This window comes from Pleurodeles waltl, chromosome 2_2 (genome assembly GCF_031143425.1).
Source record: "Pleurodeles waltl isolate 20211129_DDA chromosome 2_2, aPleWal1.hap1.20221129, whole genome shotgun sequence".
NCBI lineage: Eukaryota > Metazoa > Chordata > Amphibia > Caudata > Salamandridae > Pleurodeles > Pleurodeles waltl.
In genome coordinates, this window is record NC_090439.1 from 811,533,360 (window position 1) to 811,553,716 (window position 20,357).

The 20,357-nt window shown below is 44.1% G+C and overlaps 1 protein-coding gene across 1 annotated transcript in view; it reads right to left on the reverse strand.

The window, feature by feature from the left end:
* Positions 1-20,357, reverse strand: part of CNGB3 (cyclic nucleotide gated channel subunit beta 3) — a 749,182-nt gene that overhangs the window by 172,983 nt on the left and 555,842 nt on the right. The window contains exon 16 of the mRNA XM_069219226.1: positions 6,880-6,998. Within this exon, the coding sequence (XP_069075327.1) occupies positions 6,880-6,998 (119 nt within the window). The remainder of the gene's footprint in view (positions 1-6,879; positions 6,999-20,357) is intronic.

The window sequence follows — 20,357 nt, forward strand, 5'->3', positions numbered from 1 at the left end:
CATTAATGTTCAGCTGGTGTGTCTGGCAGACCAGTACATCTCACAGGTCACAGAAAAGTTTCCTGGATCTGTCCATGACTCCTGCATTTTGAGGAAAATCAATGTCCCACACATGTTGGCACGACTACACACAGAGAGGGCCTGGCTCCTTGGTATGTATGCATTTGAATGTGGGTCACTGTTATTGCATCTGTCATCAAAATCTTCCCTGTCGCTGTACCTGTTATGTCACTGGTCCTACATTGTTTCACACATGTGGCTCTGGCTACCCTAGCCTTCCCTGGCTGTTGACACCAGTGAGGTACCCTGACACGGAGGGGGAAGTCCATTTCAATGAGGCGTGCAATCGAGAGGAAATTTTGCCTCCTGAAGGCCAGATTCAGGTGTCTGGACCTATCTGGAGGTGCCCTCCTCTGCTCACTGGAAAAAGGTATGCCAGATAGTAGTAGCATGCTCCATGCTCCACAATCTAGCCCTGAGACATAAGATACCATTGCTAGCTGATAAGGGTAAGGCAGCTGGACCCGTGGCTGGTAATGCTGACATGGCAAGTGATGAGGAGGCAGAGGCGGAAGGTGCAGCTGACCCTAGGACTGAGCTCATCATGCAGTACTTCCAGTGACATACAGGTATGGTGAATGTGGGTTGGCAAGTGTTGTATAACCACATGATTTGCTGACAAGGGTTCCTCCTGGGTTGACTCATAAGTGGTGGAGTGATGTGGTCCTATTCCTATGTGTGTGCTAGGGAGCAGACTATTTGTATGTCAGGTGCACAGTAAAAATGTCTCGTATCTAACAAGTGTACCCTCTGAAGTTTCCTTGAATCAAATCTCCAATGTACAGACCAGTATTGAGCAATGTGTGCTTCATTCTCCTGTACTCAAGTCATTCCACCTACTGACTGTGGTAATGAAACATGTGCCTCTTCTACCTATGGCTTGAGGCTTTTATAATCACTAGCCATTGCTGAATAATTCCAGAATGGAGAGTTGTAAATGACAGATGGCAGCTACAGTGCTTAATGATGAATAGTCTATGACTAGTGCTGTATAGGTAATCTCTGGGGGATCCTGGTTAGGAGGTAATCTACACTAGGGACGACCTCTATGTGCTGCATGTGTGCTTTGTGTGGCTCCATTCCTTCCATCCTGATGGTACTCTCTGTCATTGTTATTTTGCAGGTTTGCATGCTGACTATACTCTCGTGTGGGTCAGGATTTTGGACTGTCTGACGTGTCCTGGAACATATCTGTTGTACTGTGACTCCTGCTGAGGGTGCCTCCTTCTGTTGTTGATTACACTGCCTGTTGGATGTAGTAGTGCATAGCCATCTCACATATGGCAATCATGACTTTTGTTGATGTTGTAATGAAGACACATATACAATAGCTGTGTTCCATTGGTGTTTATTGTGCATATCTTGAAATTGTGACAAACATATATGGTGCAAACATTGTCCAAGCGGTGATGAGTGGGGTCATGGTAGATGGAATCATCACATCAGGGGGTACAGCTGTTGTTTGCACAGGACCAGTGTCTAATTGCCTATGGGGAGATGGAGTTATGTCACTGAACAGTCAACAGGGTGTCTCAGTGGCACAAAAGGGAGACAAATCAGGTGAGGGTCACTTCCTGGCAGTGGGTGTGGTCGTGGCATCTGCTCCAGCCAGATGTCTGGATGGACGTCCACGTTTGCGGCGGGGTTCTCCAGCTACAGAGGGAGAGGTATCTGAGGGCTGTGGTCCCCCTGACATGGCCTCCATTCCACTGGCTACCGCTGATGTGGATGGGTCAGATGGTGTGTTGCTAGCGGAAGGGGCTTGCTGGTGGGTAGAGGAAGCACGCAAGGTGGTGTTGATATCCCTAAGCACCCCTGCAATGGAGGCCATGGTGGCATTGTGGGCCTGTCACTGCTGCATGACCTCCTTGTGGTATTCCCTCTGCAGCCTTTGGTTTTCCCCCAACATGGTTATGATCTGGCCTATCCTGTCCTGGGATTGTTGGTATGCTCCCAGGACTTGGGAGATGGTAGACTGGTCAGTAGAGTCCCTTGGGGACCCCATCCGCTGGCCGACATCTTTCCTCCCACACTCCCTGCCCCCATCTGCCTGTGCCCCCGACACAGTGTGCCCACTCCCAGTGTTCGCAGGACCTTCATTGTCAGGGGTGTGAGGGGTTGACTCTGGTCCATGTACTGTGGGGCACACAATAGTTTGATCTGTCCTTGGGACACAGGTTTGGGGATGAAGCATTGGCTGTCATGTTGAAGCCACAGGGTTTGGGGGTTTGATGTGGGCAGGGTGAGGCAGGGATTGGTAGACTGACAAGGTGTCCCAGATAGGCGAGGTAGGTCGCCGGTGTCCAGACATCCAGGTGTGTTGTCCTTACTGGGGTCTACATCCTGTGGTGGGCTGACAGTTTCTGGTATCCTTTCCATGGTGGCACTGGCAGGGGTACCATTGGATGGAGTGAGAGAGGGAGTTAGATATTGAAGATGTGTTTGGGTAACTCTTAATCATATGCATACAGTGGCTTGACATGGTTCCCAGCAATGACAATGACAGATGCTGTACAGCATACCATTGGTGTTAGTGGTCTGTGACATGTGTACCATACTCCATTTAGTTTGGTGTTATTCAGGTTTAGTAAATCTGCCTGTGTGGATGGGTACTGGTACAGACTGATAGTTCACATTACTGTTCTGCACTGTTAGATAGTGACTATTCAGGCTTGGTATTTGTGAGTGGTAGATGGCTGGACATAGCAGCATGGCGTCCCAGTAGGTGGGGGTATGGGAGTATGCAAGGTTAAATATCCTGTTTGTACATGCTGTGCATGTGCACGGAGTCTGCCATCTAACATACCATACCATGGTCTGTGACTTTCTGGGTTGTGGATCCTGATTAGTGGCCAATTGGATTAGTCACAGTACTGCAGTTGTGTTCAGCCTTGTTTTGCACCAATGCATTGCTGTCATTGCCATGTAGTGGTCCTCAGTCGTACCATCTAGTTGGTATAGCTATTACAATATGCGTACCTCCAAGGGATGTGATGGGATGTGCATATTCTAGGTATTCACGCATATGGGCTTGTGCATTGTGGGAGTCATAGTGTTAGTATTAGCCCATGCTAGGCGTGCCTTTGCCAAGGGCTGTGTGGGCAGTTGGGCTGGGTGGAGGTGTAGCATGCAGGAGGAAGGCATTAGGAGGATAGGCGGGATGTGTAGTGAGACATGCAGTACATTGGGGAGTATTTGGGTGGTGAGGAAGCCTGCAGTAACGACAATTGCGTGACATGGTGGTTGTGTGCACTTACCAGAGTCCAGTCCGCCAGGTAATCCAGCCAGGCCCTCAGGATGCAGGATGTTCAAGACCTTCTCCTTCCAAGATTTGAACAGTGGGGGGGAAGGCCTACTGAGTTGACCCTGTCGCCTATTCTCTGCCACAACTCCATTTTCCTGGCAATCGAGGTTTGCGTGACCGTGCTCCAAACAGTTGTGGTTCTACCCTGACGATTTCATCCACCATGACCCTCAACTCATCATCTGTGAACCGTGGGTGCTTTTGTGGGGACATGGTAGTGGTTGTGTTGTGGGGGGTCTTATGAGTGTAAGGGTGCAGTGCAGGGTGATTGATGGGGTGTGAGTGGGGCATAGTTGGTGATGGACACTTGTGGTGTGTGTGTGTGGTCATGTGTGTTTTGTGTTGGCAGTGCAGTTGTGTTGTGTGTGCTGGCTGGGATGTGTATCTCTGCCTATGGTGGAATGGTGCTATTTGACTGTATTTCCCTGCTCTCTGTATGTGTAAATCGATTTTGTAGCAAAGGGTTGTGGGTTGTGTTGGGGTGTGTTGTATAGTGTTGTGAGTAGGTGTCTGGTGTGTGTATGTGTGTCAGGTGTGGGATATTCAAACTATCCACTGTGGTGTTGTGTTCTAACAGTGGTGTATTCTGAGGACGGTGGTTCACATCACCAATGGTTTTCTGCTGTGAAGGAACCGCTGTGCTGAGTTGTCGCTCGTAATCTGGCGCATGGAAATGTGTCCTTGTGGTGGTTCTGGTGGTGGAATCGCCTCTTTCCCGCCCTCCTGTCTGCTGGCGGTGTCAAATTTGTGTCTGTTCTTTGGCGTCTTCGCGGTGTGAGTCGTAATGCGGCTGTCGGATTACTGCCAACATGGTGATCTTTTGTTGGCCACCACCAAGGCGGTCTTCCATAAAGACTGCCAAAGTCGTAATGAGGCCCACTGAGGTAGCCAGAAACTTGAGGGCATTATTTGATTATCAGCTTTCTTTTATGTCCCAGTTTTCCTCCATGGTGAAAACCTGTTTTTGGATATTAAAAGTGTTAAAGACGTTTCTGGACTTTATTCCCTGGGAAGCACAGAAAATAGTTGTCCAGGTGGTGATTCTATCCAGGTTGGACTAGTCTAATGTCCTGTACTTTGGCCTACCAGACTACCTAACACATCGCCTGCAAGTTGTGCAGAACACCATAGTCCATCTTCAATTCAAGATGACTAGGTGGACCTCTGTGTCTCTGTACTTAAACAGCTTCACTGGCTTCTGGTGGGCAAGAGAATTATAATTAAAGCTCTTGTGATAGCCTACTATGGAATCTGGACCAATTATCTCAAAACCAGTATTGAGGATACTATCCCCTGGGTCCTGCGCTTTGGGGGTGCACGGTTGATAGTGGTTTCTTGTTTTAAATGGCAAAGATGTAGCGGTTCCTCCTTTTCTGTTTGAGCCTCCTTGATTTGGAGTCAGTTCCCATTCCAACTTAGAAATATGCCTGACGAGGCTTCCATTTGTAGGCTGATAAAATCCACTTGTTTGGCCTATAACATGATGTATTTGATCTGTACTTGCCTTAGCACCGGGACGCTCTAGAGTAGGTGTGCGCTCTACATATCTTTTCATTCATTCATTCAAGATTTGTAAGAAGCCTTGACTTATATCTCGTACCCTGGCATGGTGATTGTTGTTTTGAGCAAGTTTTCAAGTTCTTTTTAACAAATATGTTTTTGAGGTAGGTTGTGAATTTGTGTGTTTTTTAATTTGCAAACAAACTTTGGGGACAGATGGCAAGTTGTGGAATTGAGATCTGTAGTCTACAGGAATACAGACTATGATTATTTAATTGATTAAATTCACTAAATGCATTATTTTCATAAAATGAATGTAATTATGATAATGCCTTTGTCAAATATACAGTATAATGTGAGTATGAGGCGGTGTAATTATTGCTTATTTTGTTGAGCAACATGAATTGAAGTATGAAATCACCAAATGGTAGCATGTGTACAGCCCACGGGGCTGGTTTGGCTATTAATATGATTGAATTTATTCATTAATCATAATGGAAGAAAAACATATATTTATGATAATCATGCCAATGCCTTCGCCTGTATATCGTACAATGTTATTAAGAGACGGTGTAATTATTGTTGGGTAACATGAATTGACACGCTATATTGTAGGAATCACCGTAGTACACATTGCTAGGCTGTCAAGCAGTATTTTCTGTACGTTCATAGTAACGGGTGCACGTGGTGCATTTAAATAAACTTCTAAATGACGTCACTCATCGTGAGCAAGGCTTTGTTTCACTGAAACACTTAGTTGTGTTCCCTTCGGAGCCCAGAATAAAAATTTATACAGGCCGCTTTTGCAGTGACGGTACTTTTTGAGTGGACGGGCGAGGGGTTCAGAAGATAAATAGATAGATTCGCAAACCCGAGCTAATGAATGATCAAGACATATTGACTACAATAATTGTCAGTAAAGACATGGTACAGAGTAAACAGCAGGGGAAGGAGAACCAATGTAGTAAAAGAAATAGGTGAGCGACCTTTCACCTGACTATCTTGATACTGATTTCATGGTCATAACTCGTTTGATCTCTGTGTTTGTTCACAGTATGTTCAGCCATTGCCCACTTGTACAACTCCAGCTGCCATTTCTAGGTAGGTGTCAAGGGCGTGAGCAGATTTTCATGCCCTTGCAATAGTTTCTTTGTCATATTTGAAGCTGTATCAATAAACCTACTTGTCTTCTTATCCAGTTTGAGTCTAGACATTAAGCCTTGGAGGCATGTTTTAGCAGTAAAAAGATGATGCCGACCTGTAAACATTATATTTAAAGAAAAGTAGATGTGTCATATGCACTCTTACAGTGGAATACTCGCAAAGTGCAGGCGGTGGTTGATTTGCCACCAGTCAAGACTGTTAAGGATATCCACCAGTGGCGTAACAAAGGCCCCCACAGCCACCGTGGTGCGGGGGGGTGGGGGGGAGGGGGGGAGCGTGAGTTTATTCCATCGCAGGCAAGCAGCTGCTCACTCATAAATATTTTTTTCATGGGGCACTATTTTTATTGCATAACTTAATAGTGTTTTCAGAGGTCACCTAGAATTAGTTGTTAAAACCTGATGTCTGTGAGACAGTTTATCACTTACAGTGGGATTCTATGTTTCCTCTAGGTTGCGGAAACATACATGTTATTTGCGTAAACATCGTGCCACTGGATGAAGAGAAGGGGTGGCAGTTATACGATTAAGTACCTCGAGGTCACAGGGATTTTTAATACCTTTCATGCTAAGATAAACTGGCTACTGAGGTTTTTCACAGTTACTACTCCTATCTGTCTGGTAGCTGCTATCTTAAAAAAGCTAACATTTTTTTCAGGATAAAATGACCGATTTCATATCGCAAATAGATTTGTGCCCTGCTAGCAAAAGCTAAGTAATCATGATATAAAATAAACACGTTAACATTAGGAATACGAGATCATAAAAACAGTAGAGTTGTTGCAAACCATATCTGGCCATCAGTACTCTTAACTCTTAAACTGTCCCCTACAATCATATATAGTACCGTACCTGATTTCTCCGAACACGGCACCGGCTTTTAAGGCAACAAGAATAGTTTTGCCATCAGGTCCTCCAAGAACTTGAACTTCACCTTGCTTAATTATGTACATCTCTCTGCCAATTTCTCCCTATGTGGGCGTAAGCAATAAAAACAATAAGCATTACATACTATCTAGATTTTAGACTCAACTAAACACTCAAACAAGTTTATCTACTCCTCTACATCGTACATACTTTGTCAAATTGTGCATATGCTCCACAAAAGTGTTTACTCTTTAGAAGCAAGTTCCTGTCCCGAAAAAGGGGTAACCATGTCTGCCAAATGTAAAGGACATCACGTTTTTACTCCCTCTCAATAACCATGGCATAGCTGTTCACTCACTGGAAGTCCTATTTTTTTATGTTGCAGGAAGCTCACAGAAGTCAGAACTACTTTTCCTGTGGAACCTAGCTAGGTTCAATCCTCACTGAATCATTCCAGGATCTTGTAGAAGAACCACTGGGCTATGATGCTGCAGTAAACTTTGTTTTAACATGTTTACCTGTTATTGCCAAATCAATTGAGACCTTCTCATCTAGAGTCCCTTTCCAAATTGATTTTTAACTGAATATATTGATGGCTGGCTAGGGCACTGCTAGATATCTTAGACAGTTTGGACCACTCACCATCCTGGGTCACAATATAGGTTCTCATTTGCACTACTGGATTCCACAAGTTTAAATGTCATATATATTTTTTGGAGATGTTAACGTTAGGCCTGATTCCGTGCTGGCCTTTTGTATTGCTCTTTATCAAGCAGGAAGAAGAAAGAGTCAAGGCCAGTTCCTCTGCAGATACACACATGGAAACAGAGAGATCCAGGAGAGGAGTGGCAGGAACTCTGAACAGCTCCTATTCTAAGGAGTTTAAGACGATTGATGGTTTGAAGAAATCAGCAAGAGTACACTCTCAGGACACTCTCATAAAATATCAAGACAACTGATATCTACCCAGGGGTCTAGCAGCTCGAAAGAGTGTTTGGTGCTTTTGTGCACAGATAAAGTTCTCAGGCCCAAATACCCTTATGGAGGCTCACCCATCCAAAACTTTACGAAGTGCTTAGTGTATGGATCTCAGCTCAACCCCATTTAAATCTGGGATATTGCCAAGCATGAGGAAGACTGAAGGTAATTACCATGTTTTGGGAAAAAGTTGCTGAAAACCCGCCAAATGTCAAGTTAATCTCATTGTTTCAGCCAGGCATTCGGTTCAGGGAATTGTGTTATCCAGCAATGGAAGCCTTAGAATGTATGACTGTTGGAAATCTATGGGTATGGTAGTTTTCACTAAAGCCCTATTGTGATATCCGCAACTAAAACATAAATTCCTGAAACCCAAATTTCTCTTTGAGTTGTATTCAAATTTCCAGATTGCACTGCACCCAGTTTATCACCCATCGGAAACCCCGGTGCTTCCATGCTCAGGAGGCCAAGAGGACCACAGATAGGGCGAAACCTTTGCAGAGATACGTTTCTGCAGAAAGGTGACTGAAGATTCTAAAAATATGATAAACATCATGTTCAGCATATTCTCTCAGCCAGAGAATCAGGACAAGGAAGGTTTGGCACCCAGCAACCGAGTTCGTAGGACTGTAGATGTTGAAAATATACGGTTGTGGTATGTTTCCATACAGCCCAAGGGTGATACCTGCAATCAATGTAGTCTTAACTAGCATTTTGTTTTCAGTTGCTCTCCAAACCTCTCAATTGCACTGAAGCCAATTTAATGCCTATGAGAACCAGGAACCCATAGAAAATCAATTCATGATTAGTACCAGCACGCACAGGAGGCCCAGAGGAACATAGCTGTTGATTAGGAAACGGTAGGGATATGTTTCTGCATGAGGGAAGCAGGAAGGAATTACCATATTTGGAAAACAATCCTACAAATCTGACAAGCATCATATTCAGTTCGTTTTCCCAGTAGGCAGTCAGGGCAACATATATCTGGCTTGACTTAATAGATTCTTGAGGTTGTACAGACTTAGAAAATATACAGGTTTTGTACTTTCCCATATAGTCCAGCAGTTGAAATCTGCATCAAATTCACGGTTCATTATAAAAAATGATTCTGCCACAATTAAGTGATGTGTACTAACATTACATTACATTATGACTGTGCAAATTCTTTCCCTCAGAAAAAGTTATATATTTGACAGTACAAGACTCTAGATATTTAGGGCAACATTTCTATGGTTAGCGTTCTGGAATCTATATTTTTCTATTTTAGGATGAGAACAAAACATTAAGCAAATATTCTAAAAGAATGAAAATATCTCTATATGTTTCATTATATATGCAGGCTATAGTGAGATATAGATGAAACCCAAGAGGTTCTTGTGTTTGATTATCCTAAGACTTCTTCTTTGAAATGTTTACCAGCAGAGAGATACATAAACAACCTGGTAATGGAAGAGTTAAAGCCCTCAACTGGCTATGACAGAATGTCAATCTACTGTCTCTTACATCAGTCACATCATCATGACGAGTGGAATAGAAGTTGACCTAAAAAGAATAGAGGCTTTCTGCACCTACCTTTGGCCTAACACTCTAAGGAGCAATATAGCTGGCTAGGTTACTCCAATTACTACTGTAACTATATCTTTGACTTTTTCAAGATCATCCACTCATTGGCTGCGGTAATGGTTTTCTCTCAACCAGGAACAGAAGCCAGAACCCCAAACTACCGGAGTAAGAAGGTTTCAGCCCTCTGACAAAAATATTGGCCACTGTACGGCTCTAGCTTTCATAGACATTAGCAAACCCTCTTCTCCTTCAGGTAGATTCTAGATTTGAGCTACTAATAGGTGTGCTGCACCTGAAGCAAGGCAAAGTATCCAAGCCAGGGATTATGGTCAGAATTATTCTATCCAAAACTTACATTTGTCACTTTGAAGTAGATGATCTTCAACATGTTTCCTAATTACCTGTGTGTTAACAGATTTATGGTCAATCAATCAATCAATCAGGGAATTAGTAAAGCACACTACTCACCCGTGAGGGTCTCGAGGTGCTGGGGGGTGTGGGCTGCTACTGCTCGAACAGCCAAGTCTTGAGAAGTCTCCTGAAGGTAAGGGGATCCTTGGTCTGACACAGGTGGGTGGGAAGAGTGTTCCACGTCTTGGCGGCTAGGTGCAAGAATGATCTGCGTCCAGTGTTTGTTCTGTGGAGACGTGGAACAGTGGCAAGGGCGAGGTCAGCGGAGCAGAGCTGTCGGGTCGGGTGTAGAAGGAGAGCTGTCTGTTGAGGTATTTTGGTTCGGTGATGTGTAGTGCCTTGTGAGCGTGGGTGAGGAGTTTGAAGGTGATTCTCGTTGACGGGGAGCCAACGCAGGTCTCTCAGGTGGCCTGTGATGTGGCGGTGGTGGGGGATGTCCAGGATGAGGCATGCAGAGGCATTCTGGATGCATTGCAGCTTTTTCTGGAGTTTGTCCGTGGTTCCTGCATAGAGGGCATTGTCGTAGTCCAGTTTGTTGCTCACAAGGGCTTGGTGACTGTTCTTCTGGTTTCTGTGGGGATCGACTTGTAGATATTTCAGGGCATGCAGAGGGTGTTGAAGCAGGAGGAGGAGATGGCGTTGACTTGCTGGTGAGACCTGAAAACCCCCCTTCCACTTTCCTTTAAGGACAAGATAGCTACAGGTCACCTGTAGCTAGCCGCAAAGTCCACATATGACTCATCACTCCAGTATAGACCTCAGAAAACAAAGATAGATGGCAAAGCCATATCCAGGTGTCCACATCTCAGAGAGACAGAACTTCCAATAGCAGGACTGTCATCTATAGGAGCACAGGTACTCTGTAAGGCTATGAGGGCATTGCCTTCCTAAATGATATCAGCTATCTTTGAGTGGAAGGGGTGCTGGGTGTCAGTGTGATGCCCTTCTATCAACCTACTGAAACGTCTCCTAGTTGTATCTGACATCAGTACTATGAATGCAGACAGCAGAGAAATCACTTTGAGGGATCACAGCATTTGGTAAGTACTGAATGGAAAGAAGATGAAAAACTAGTGATGTGGCGAAATCAGCTGTATTCACCCTGAGCCTGATCTGGACTTCTTGTTCCTAGAAAGATCCTTTAACAAGAGATACAGAATCCTCAGACTTCCACCTTCCTGCAGCTAGTGTTATCCAAGAAGTTCCCAATAGATGTTAAAGCAGTCCTGCCATGATAACTGATATCCTGTATTTGATGACTACTTTGATATGGTTTAAAGGTGGGTATATTGACCCTATTTAACAACCTTATGTTGAGAGGTATTCTAAGCACTGAACCTTTTACATTGTCAGGAAAACCTAACCAAAGAGGGCAGCAGAGATGCAACAGCTGGAAAGCTGTGAGCCTGGACGTTGTCTTTGCTACATGACAACCCAAGAATTCAAACAATCTGTGAGATTGCAGACCTCTGGGAGAAACTGCATGCACATGATGGGTTGCCAGCCAGACTGCATTTTGATCAAGTTAATGACTTTCAAAGCATGCTGATTAAGTCCTCACATATCCTGAAAGAGTTCAAGACAAGAGTCCATAAGGTGACCTGCACACAGAGTGAGTCAAAAGGACACAGCTAGACATACGGGGCATCAAGAAGTCTGACCAGAAAACCACATGGAGCAAGCAAACCTGCAAATGTGCAAGGAATAATTCCACAGGGATCAATCCCTAAATCTCTTTCAATTCCCTAATTCCCTTTGAGGTAGGGGGGACATGCCCAACTGGCTGTGGACACATGCTTCAATATCCCCCACAGTTGTAGAATTTCTGAAATGTATCTCAGGCAGCAGAAAGATCTTTAGTGACAGCTGAAGAGAATTACCAAATGCTCTCAAATGTGGCACGAACAACCAGTGCATCAGGGAACAGGAACTCCTGCTTAGAGGCGTACTGCTGCTTCTAAGCTTTAACAAAAAAAAGGAAAATGTAAGATAGGCGATTGCCTGGATCAACATTGCTATCGGGAAGTTCCAAAACATCTCTGTGTACATGCACTACAGGGAGATGACCCAGGAGTGTCAGTATTTCTCAACTACAATCATCTTGGTTATCTGGGACAATATACAAGAGAATAGAGATTGATGTACTAATCCTGTTTGCTGGAGCCAATTCTGCAATTCAGAAAATCTCAGGCCTTCCAAATGCCAAAGGGCAAGTCACAATGTACAAAGGACACATTGACTGTCATGAGTGACTATCCACCTCACAAAATACTCCTTGCAACTAATTAGAATTTGTTAGGAGGAAGGGACTGAAAGGGATGTCTCCTTCCTCGTACCAAATCACAGTGTAATCTAGCAATGGTTTGCAGTTGCAAACGATTGATATGATACCAGCTCCCTGGAGGGGATGGTATCCCATTTGCTGACTGGAAGATGTATCTTTGAGACAACTTCCACCTTATGAATGTGTGATTTTGTCATCAAGTGAAGCAGTTCTAGTAACCACACTATGGATTCCTTTATGTAATTCACTGATTGCCGAGTGTTAATTTGAAATCAGCTCAATAACTTTAAAAGCAGCCCCTGCCTCGTGAATGAATAGGGGCTGTTTAAAAAAAAGTAAACTTTCAATTAATGTTAATGTAGGGTGTGAGTTTAGATGTCTATTTCAGGCCTCATCCTTGTATTTGCATCTGTTCTCCAGACTGTATTAAAGGACTCCTACTTCATAAACAATATTAAGGCAGGAGCTTTTATGAATCTTTGCAAAGAGGCATTTTGTGATGTAGCTGATTAGTAGATGAATGGGATCCTAAAATGAAGGTTGGGTCTTGGGATTACCCACCTGTGTACCCGTGATGTGGACACAGGGGACAACCTCCCTGTCAACAACAAATATTACAGGTTGTCAGACAAGGTGAGGGCCAGCATCAACAGCGAAGTCTCTCAGATGCTGGAGTTAGGGTGATACAACCCTCCCGTAGCCCCTGTTCCAATCCTGTGGATCTGGTACCAAAAGCTGCCCCACCAGGTGCCACTCCAGAACTGAATTTCAGCGTGGAATATAGAAGGCTAAATTTCTGTAACCAAGACTGATGCTCATCCCATACGCTTGGCTGATGAGCTGATTGACAGGTTAGGGGCTGCCCAGGACTTAAGTACCTTTGATCTCACATCAGGGCACTGGCAGATCACTGCAACAGAAGGAGAAAAGGAGAGGTCAGCTTTCTCCAACGCACAGGGCCAATATCAGTTTAGAGTTATGCCCTTTAGATTAGAGAATCATTCTGCCACCTTTCAGAGGTTGGTAAACCAGGTCCTTGCTGGGTTGGAGGCCGTTTCAGCTACCTGTCTGAATGACGTAGCGGTCTTCAGTAGCAGCTGGGAGGAGCACCTCTTTCCCTTCTGAGAAGTGCTTCAGGCCCTTCAGCAGGCAGGCCTGATTATCAAAGCCAGTAATTGCCAGATAGGGCAGGGGTTGGTGCAGCCCCTCCGGGCCAAAATTGAAACTATCATGGTCAGGAAGCCCCACAAAAACCAGACGAGGACAGAGCATCTTTGGGCCTCAGTGGGTACTATAGGAGGTTTGTCAAGAGATATGGCACCATTGTTGCCACCTTGGCTGAGCTGACTTATAAGAAACAGACCAGAAATGTGATTTGGACAGAGGCATTCTAAACAGCATTTGACTCCTTGATGCGAGCTAAGTGCACAGTCCCTGCTCAAGGCCCCTGACTTCTCCAAGGAGTTTATCATTCGGAAAGATGCCTCAGAGCATGGTATAGGGGCAGTCTTATCACAACTCAATGAAGAAGGCCTGGATCAACCTATAGCCTTCATCTCTAGGAGGTTACTTCCCTGGAAACAGAGGTGGAATGCTGTTGAGAGAGAAGCTTCTGCTGTGGTTTAGGCCCTGAAGAAGTTGAGGCCATACCTGTTTGGCGTTCCTTTCCTGATTCAGACTGACCACTGACCCCTCAGGTGGGTCATGCAAATGAGGGTCAAAAATCTAAAACTTTTTAGGTGGTCCATTTCCCTACAGGTTATGGACTTCAGGGAGGAATAGAGACCTGTGGTAGGGCATGCCAATGCTGATGGTCTATCTATGGTTTTAAGCCTTAACAATGAGAACCCCCTAGAGGTTGATTAGCTTTCAGCTGGAGGAGGAGAGGGCACATGTTAGACCTGGCATTCTCAGGGAAGTCTTATCCCATACTTCGTGCCTTTTACCTTCTGTTATTAGCTGTATCTTTTTGTTTGTCTTAGGACTCTGAGTACTTTACCACTGCTAACCAGTGCTAAAGTGCTTTTCCCCTAAACATGGTAACGTTGGTATACAAAAGTGGCATATTTAATTTACTTACAAGTCCCTTGTAAAGGGGTATACCCTATACCCAGGGCTTGTAAATTAAATGCTACCAGTGGGCCTGCAACACTTATTGTGCCACCCACTTCAGTAGCCCTTAGACATGTCCCAGGCATGCCACTGGAGAGCCGGTCTGTGCAGTTTTATTGCCACATCAACTTCAAATTTAAAAACCTCTTGTCAAGCCTTGAACTTCAAATTTCTTACATATAGGTCACCCCTAAGGTAGGACCTAGGTTTTCATTACTGTGAGGCGTGCTCCTCTCACAGGCCAGCATTGGGATTTCCTAGAAATGTTTCATATAATTGGAATGGTAATGAAAATCTTCTTTACTGATAAAGGCAGATTCAATATTACTGTTTTAGAAATGCGGCTTTTAGAAAGTGCACATTCTCTGCTCTCACTGCTCTGTGTGCCTGACACCCTGCCCCCAATACACATCTTGTCTGGGTGACAGCTTCATTTGTGCATTCCCTGCAGATACCCACAACACAGAATACTCAAGGGCATATTTGCATTCATCTGCATACTGATGGGTCTTCCTGGGATGAGAGGATGGGAAGGGCTTACACTGAAACTTCAAAGGGTAGTGGCCTGAGCCCACCCAAAGGGCTGATTACCCCCCACCTATGGACTGGAGCCAGGGCTAGGCTAGAAGGAAGGTCAGTGTACTTTAAAGAGATCCTTTGAAGTCATCCCCCACACCAAAGGCACTTTTTGGTATAAGTACTTGGTCTCTGACCCCCTTAAAGCAGATCACTCCTGGACTTGGGAAGAGCTCTGCTGAAGTAAGGATTGCTGTGCTGAAAGTATTGACACTCTGCCTGGACTGACTGTTCCAAGGAACTGCTTCTCTGCATTGCTGAGCTGCCCGGCTGCCTACTGATCTTTGCCCTGCTAAGAACAAGGACTGGAGCCATCCTCCTGAAGCACAGTGTCTCCAAGGGCTTGCTTGCTGTTCTTCTGCAGTTACAGGGACATTGAAGACTGCTTGCAACTCTGTGAGTTCTACCCTTGCCTGAAGTGCCCTCCTCCAGTCCCGGACCTCAGATGAGGGTTCTGCAGCTAAAACCTGCAAAAATTGACGCATGGCCCGAGTGCGGGAGAAAAATTGGTGCAGTGCGTATTGCCGGTGATGCAGCAGATTCACAGACTGTGTGGCCCGATGACGATCCTCTGCATGGTTCAACAATGACACATTCACTTCCATGGAGCCTGACGATGAAGCCATGCCCAGAGTGTGGTAGAAATATAAACGCATTGTGCCCTCGCCCTCGATGCATTGCTCCATCAAAAATAAGTTTTCAGCTGACCCTGCGTGGGTACTGTAGCTAGCCTACCTTCCATCGCGGTTGGCCTGGATGTTGGATTGCACCAGCCCCTTGTGACCTCAAGCAACCTTTTGACTGCTAGTGACTTTTTCACATTGTTTTAGCACTGTTTTCACATTTAATCTTGAAAATTTCATATCTTGACTTCTATTTATTGGATTTTTGTTGTTTTGGTCTTTGATTTACTCAGATAAATATTATCTGTTTTTCTAAACCAGTGTGGCATCTTTTTGTGGTAGTTTCATTGAGCTACCGTATTTTGTGTTGCACTAATACTTTACACATTGCTTCTTAAGTTCGTCCTGACTGCTCTGTGCCGAGCTACCACAGGGTGAGCACAGGTTAATTTAGGGTGTGTATCTGACTTACTTTTACTAGGATTGTGGTCCCTACTTGGACAGGATGCATACCTCTGCCAACTAGAGACCCGGTTTCTAACAGGTCTCAGACCAGATGGTGTGCTAGCAACAGTGACTGGATAGTGACCCCTACCTTCATACTTCATATTTTCTATCCTAGAATGCCAGCCCAATTGCCAGTTACTCACAGTCAAGTGCAAAAAGACCCTTGCTGGCTACAGAAACCTAAAAGGATCCTATCTTTAAACATGTGAGAGAGACCCATATGAGGAAGTCTGGCATGTAATTCATGATAAAATACCAGCGCCACCAGTAGTTCTACCTCCAACAATGCTGCTAGTGAAGAACAAATCAGGGGACCAAGCAATCTGTTATTAAACCAGCAGTGGACAGAGCCAAGTCTGTCAAACACATGGCATCTGATCCTCCACAGCCTGTCCCTACTCCTAATCCCGGTCATGGCACTGCAAAAGCAGGGGCCACACTACTTTGAGGATCAGAGAGAGAGACTAATAATATATTGTACTAAGTAATGACACACCCCTTACCTCTAGTGATATTTCTGTCTTGATAGAGGTACAAAAGCATGTTACAGCCAATGACATTGAATAATTAAATGTTCCAGGTGGTGTACTGTCTAGAACTGTATTATTACTGAAGTATATAATTAAGCTATTGTTCAGATAGCAGTCCTTGGCAGTAGACTATGACTTCTAACTTGTTATTCCTAGAGTACAAATGTGAGTTTCAAGGAGTGTGTCACGGTGTTCCCTTTGGCTATGTCCCTTTGGAAAAGCATAAAGGTACTTTACCTTTCGAGGGCACATATCACTGCTGCTCTCCTAATACTACCCAGAACACAGGGGCTTTGCACACTGTGGGATACCTGGGCAGCATAAAAGAGCTTTGCCTTCCAGTCTTTGGCAGATAATGGGGCAGTGGACAATACCCCACTCTTATTGTTGGAATGGCAGGTCTCCACTCCTCTTCAGTGCAGGCAAGAGAGGGCGCATTAGGTGTCAGAACATCCACTGGTGCCGTAGTGTACAAGTAAAGGATCCAATGACCCGCCAGTTATCTCCATTGGTTGGCAAGACATCTACTAGTGGTTTTGCTTTGAGAGAGGATCAATTCCAGTGTAGACTTCACTGAAACAGCCAGGAAACTGAATGTATGATATGGCTCTACTTGTCGGGCCATCCCTCTCAGATCTCTGTCCTATGTTATATCACACGACAGAAGCATTTATGCTACTGACATAATAACCCAAAATAGTAATGATATTTCATCATTTATAATAAAGTCAACACCTTAGTCTAATACTACTGAGACACTAATATCCCCATTTTCAAAACCATCTTTAAGCAATTCGAATTCGTATCCAAATCAGTTGCCTATGCTGCAAATTACTCAGATTTATAAATATTCTTTCAGGTCCAGAAACAATCCTTTGCCAACTAAATATGTCTGTTGATTTAATAGCCCTCCAAACACAACACCCGAACTCTTACCTGAGACTATAGGCCAAAGAACCACTAACTTCCACTATTTGAACATGGATCACGTATCAGATTCTGACATTCTAGGGAACCTAGCCTATGCTCCTAAAATAATAAGTGAATTCAAAACAAATAGCTATTCCGAACACTCAATCACTCCCAACATCCAATATATTGCTGATTCCCATTCCCTGTTCCCTATAACTCTGAGAACCATCCACATTAGGAGAAACATTTGCAAGATGGAATTTGACTCCTCTTCAATCCTGCAGCCAGGTCATGCAATTATTTGTGTTTCTGGAACAGGATAGTAATACAGCAAGACTGCTTACTTTCTCAATAATTCCTTCTCTTTGCCTACTACCACCCAACCAAATAAAAATGCTAGCACCCAGGATGCCTGGGACCATAACTATTTCTGGGGTCATCCCTCACATGAACTCCCCATACCAAACATCAACTTCAGGAGCATCACATATTACTTTCCCTCGCCCGTATTTCTAACTCAAACAATTAATCACAAATATCAGGTCTTGTTCACAACCTGTGCGGTCTTACTCAAGCATATGCAGAAGACACATGAAAGCATTAGAATCCCAGCAGGATTCTATTAATGGTTTGCTCCTCTCTGTAAACTCTCTCAGCACCTCAGTGACTTTGAGCCCACAAAGCCCAACGAAATCGCACATTTTCAATCCTCCCTTAATTCAGTTTTATAATGCTTGCTGTGCTTCTAAACGTTATGACATGCCAATTTCCCCTTGTGCTCCAGCATTAGAGAGAACATCATTAACTGGACTAATGCTGCAACAATCCTACAGTAAAAATAGAATTAAACTTAATGATGGCAGCACTAACAACACAAGCTTTCAAATGGCATGGAATAAAAAGAAGGCTTTGTTTAGGCTCCTCTTTTGGAGGTAACAAGGTGACACAACTACAACAGCAGGATGTGGCAGTAGGAAATATCATCATTGTACGTTTGCCTGATGTCATGAACTACAGCCTCAGTTCGAGTCACAGTGCCTTAACTAGGCATTAAACTGATCGGGCGACCATCCATTAACGGGTGCCCTCTAAGATGTTTAGAAAGCTGGTGAGCCAGAATTTCTCGCCAATGTTAGTAATTGCTGGCAAAAGAAAGATGAGCCTATATTTAGGGTCTGCCTTGCGGTCCATGTTTGACTTCTTTAAAAGGGGGTTGACTTCCCCTTTGTTCCATCCACAAGGACAGTGACAGATGAAAATAGGTGTTACAGGTAAAGTTAAAATCAAGTGTAGCAACTGCTGATGAAGATTTAGAGTTCTTACTGGAAATAAATAATCATCTGGTGAGTGCTACTTTGTGGGTGTAAGCAAGGAGAAACCCTCCTACACTTCTTTACTCACTTGGAGAACTGTGGGAGGTATGTAAAAAAAGAGGGAAGACTTAAATCATACTGCATTAGACAGGAAGAAACCAGACACTGTGTAAGACAATCATGAATGGCTTGGAGCTTCTCATAGGAACAGGAAGCCAGATTTTCACAAACAGCTTGGGAGCTGAAACAGTCATTTTGACTGGGCAGATTGGTGACCTTGAAAAGTGCCCCTGAAGAGCTGGAGGCCTGAAAAATATATTTTGAAATAAAAGAAGTCTTAGTAGCAATAAGAGGCAATTTGTAATGAGTTGTTGACATTTATGTGTTGCTTCCAAAGTCTAATATGCACGTCTGTGTGCATACATAAACGTTTGTGTCTTGGTAAATGTAAAAGTGTATACTTCTACATACAGAGGATGAGGGGTTGAAACCATGTTTCCCTTCTGACCACAACTCAATATGCCTAGATTACCTCCCTCCTGTTCTACTCTCAAAAGACTAATGCTTTACTCTTCATCAGAACTTTTTTGGTGTTTTCGTCAGCAATACACACCGCATGCTGACAACTTCCTGTCACCAGCAGCAACGTCAGACAAGCTGTCACTTTAATATTTTATGTTCTCAATACAAAGAAGTTTGCCACGTAGGTGATTTTAAAATGGTGCCCACTCAGCAAGCCTGCAGTGGGTGCCATTGCTGCGGCTGTCCACACAGCACAGAAATCCCAGCCAGACTGGCGGAGATCTCTAAATAAGGTGGATGCTCCTTTGCGTGAGTGGTGGAGGCCATGGGCGTATCCCCTGGCAGATCTGCTTACTTTCCACAAGGTTCTATGTTTTCCCCTAAGCACGGTCTTCAAGGTTATAATAGGCAGGGCTTTTGACATATTAGCAACGTCTGATTGTCTTTTTGTGAAATCCTTATCTATGCTTGATCTTGATCTTGATTATCTATTAAGCTATCCTGCATACAAAGCAGAGCTGCTGACTGCAGGAAAATGGACAGAATAGACGGGTTCTGTCTTTTCCCACACACACACCCACATCCGACGACCACCTTCACGCCCCCTTGTTTGTGTATAATATGTAATTGTATCCTTAGGGTATAGACAGAGGTGGAAATTTAATAAAGGCTATGAGGTTAAAGCAGGTAGAAAATGGGCAAACTAGGGGACTAGGTGACTCCAAAATGAGACTAATATCTTGTAAGCCATGCACCTCTATTGATATCATCACAATAGAGGCACAAAGACAGATTTGGAGACTAAGGTCATGGCTTAGAATCCAGGTGATAATTAGTACACACTGTAATTACTGCTGCCCTGGTGTAGGAATAATTAACTTCTTCTGAGTTCCCCACTTGGGAATGAAGCCTAACATATGAAATCAGTGTTGTTTATCACACAAAGTATGCCATGTTTTGCTTTTATGTCCCAGCATTTTATCCTGACATATTTCCTCAAGCTTTATCTGGTGAAATATGTCAGGAGGAAACACAGAATGTGCAAATTGATGCACAACTCAGAATATCAATCTGTGTAATTTGCACATGGATCGGAATTTAAAACACAACTTTACATCATAATCTAAGAAAA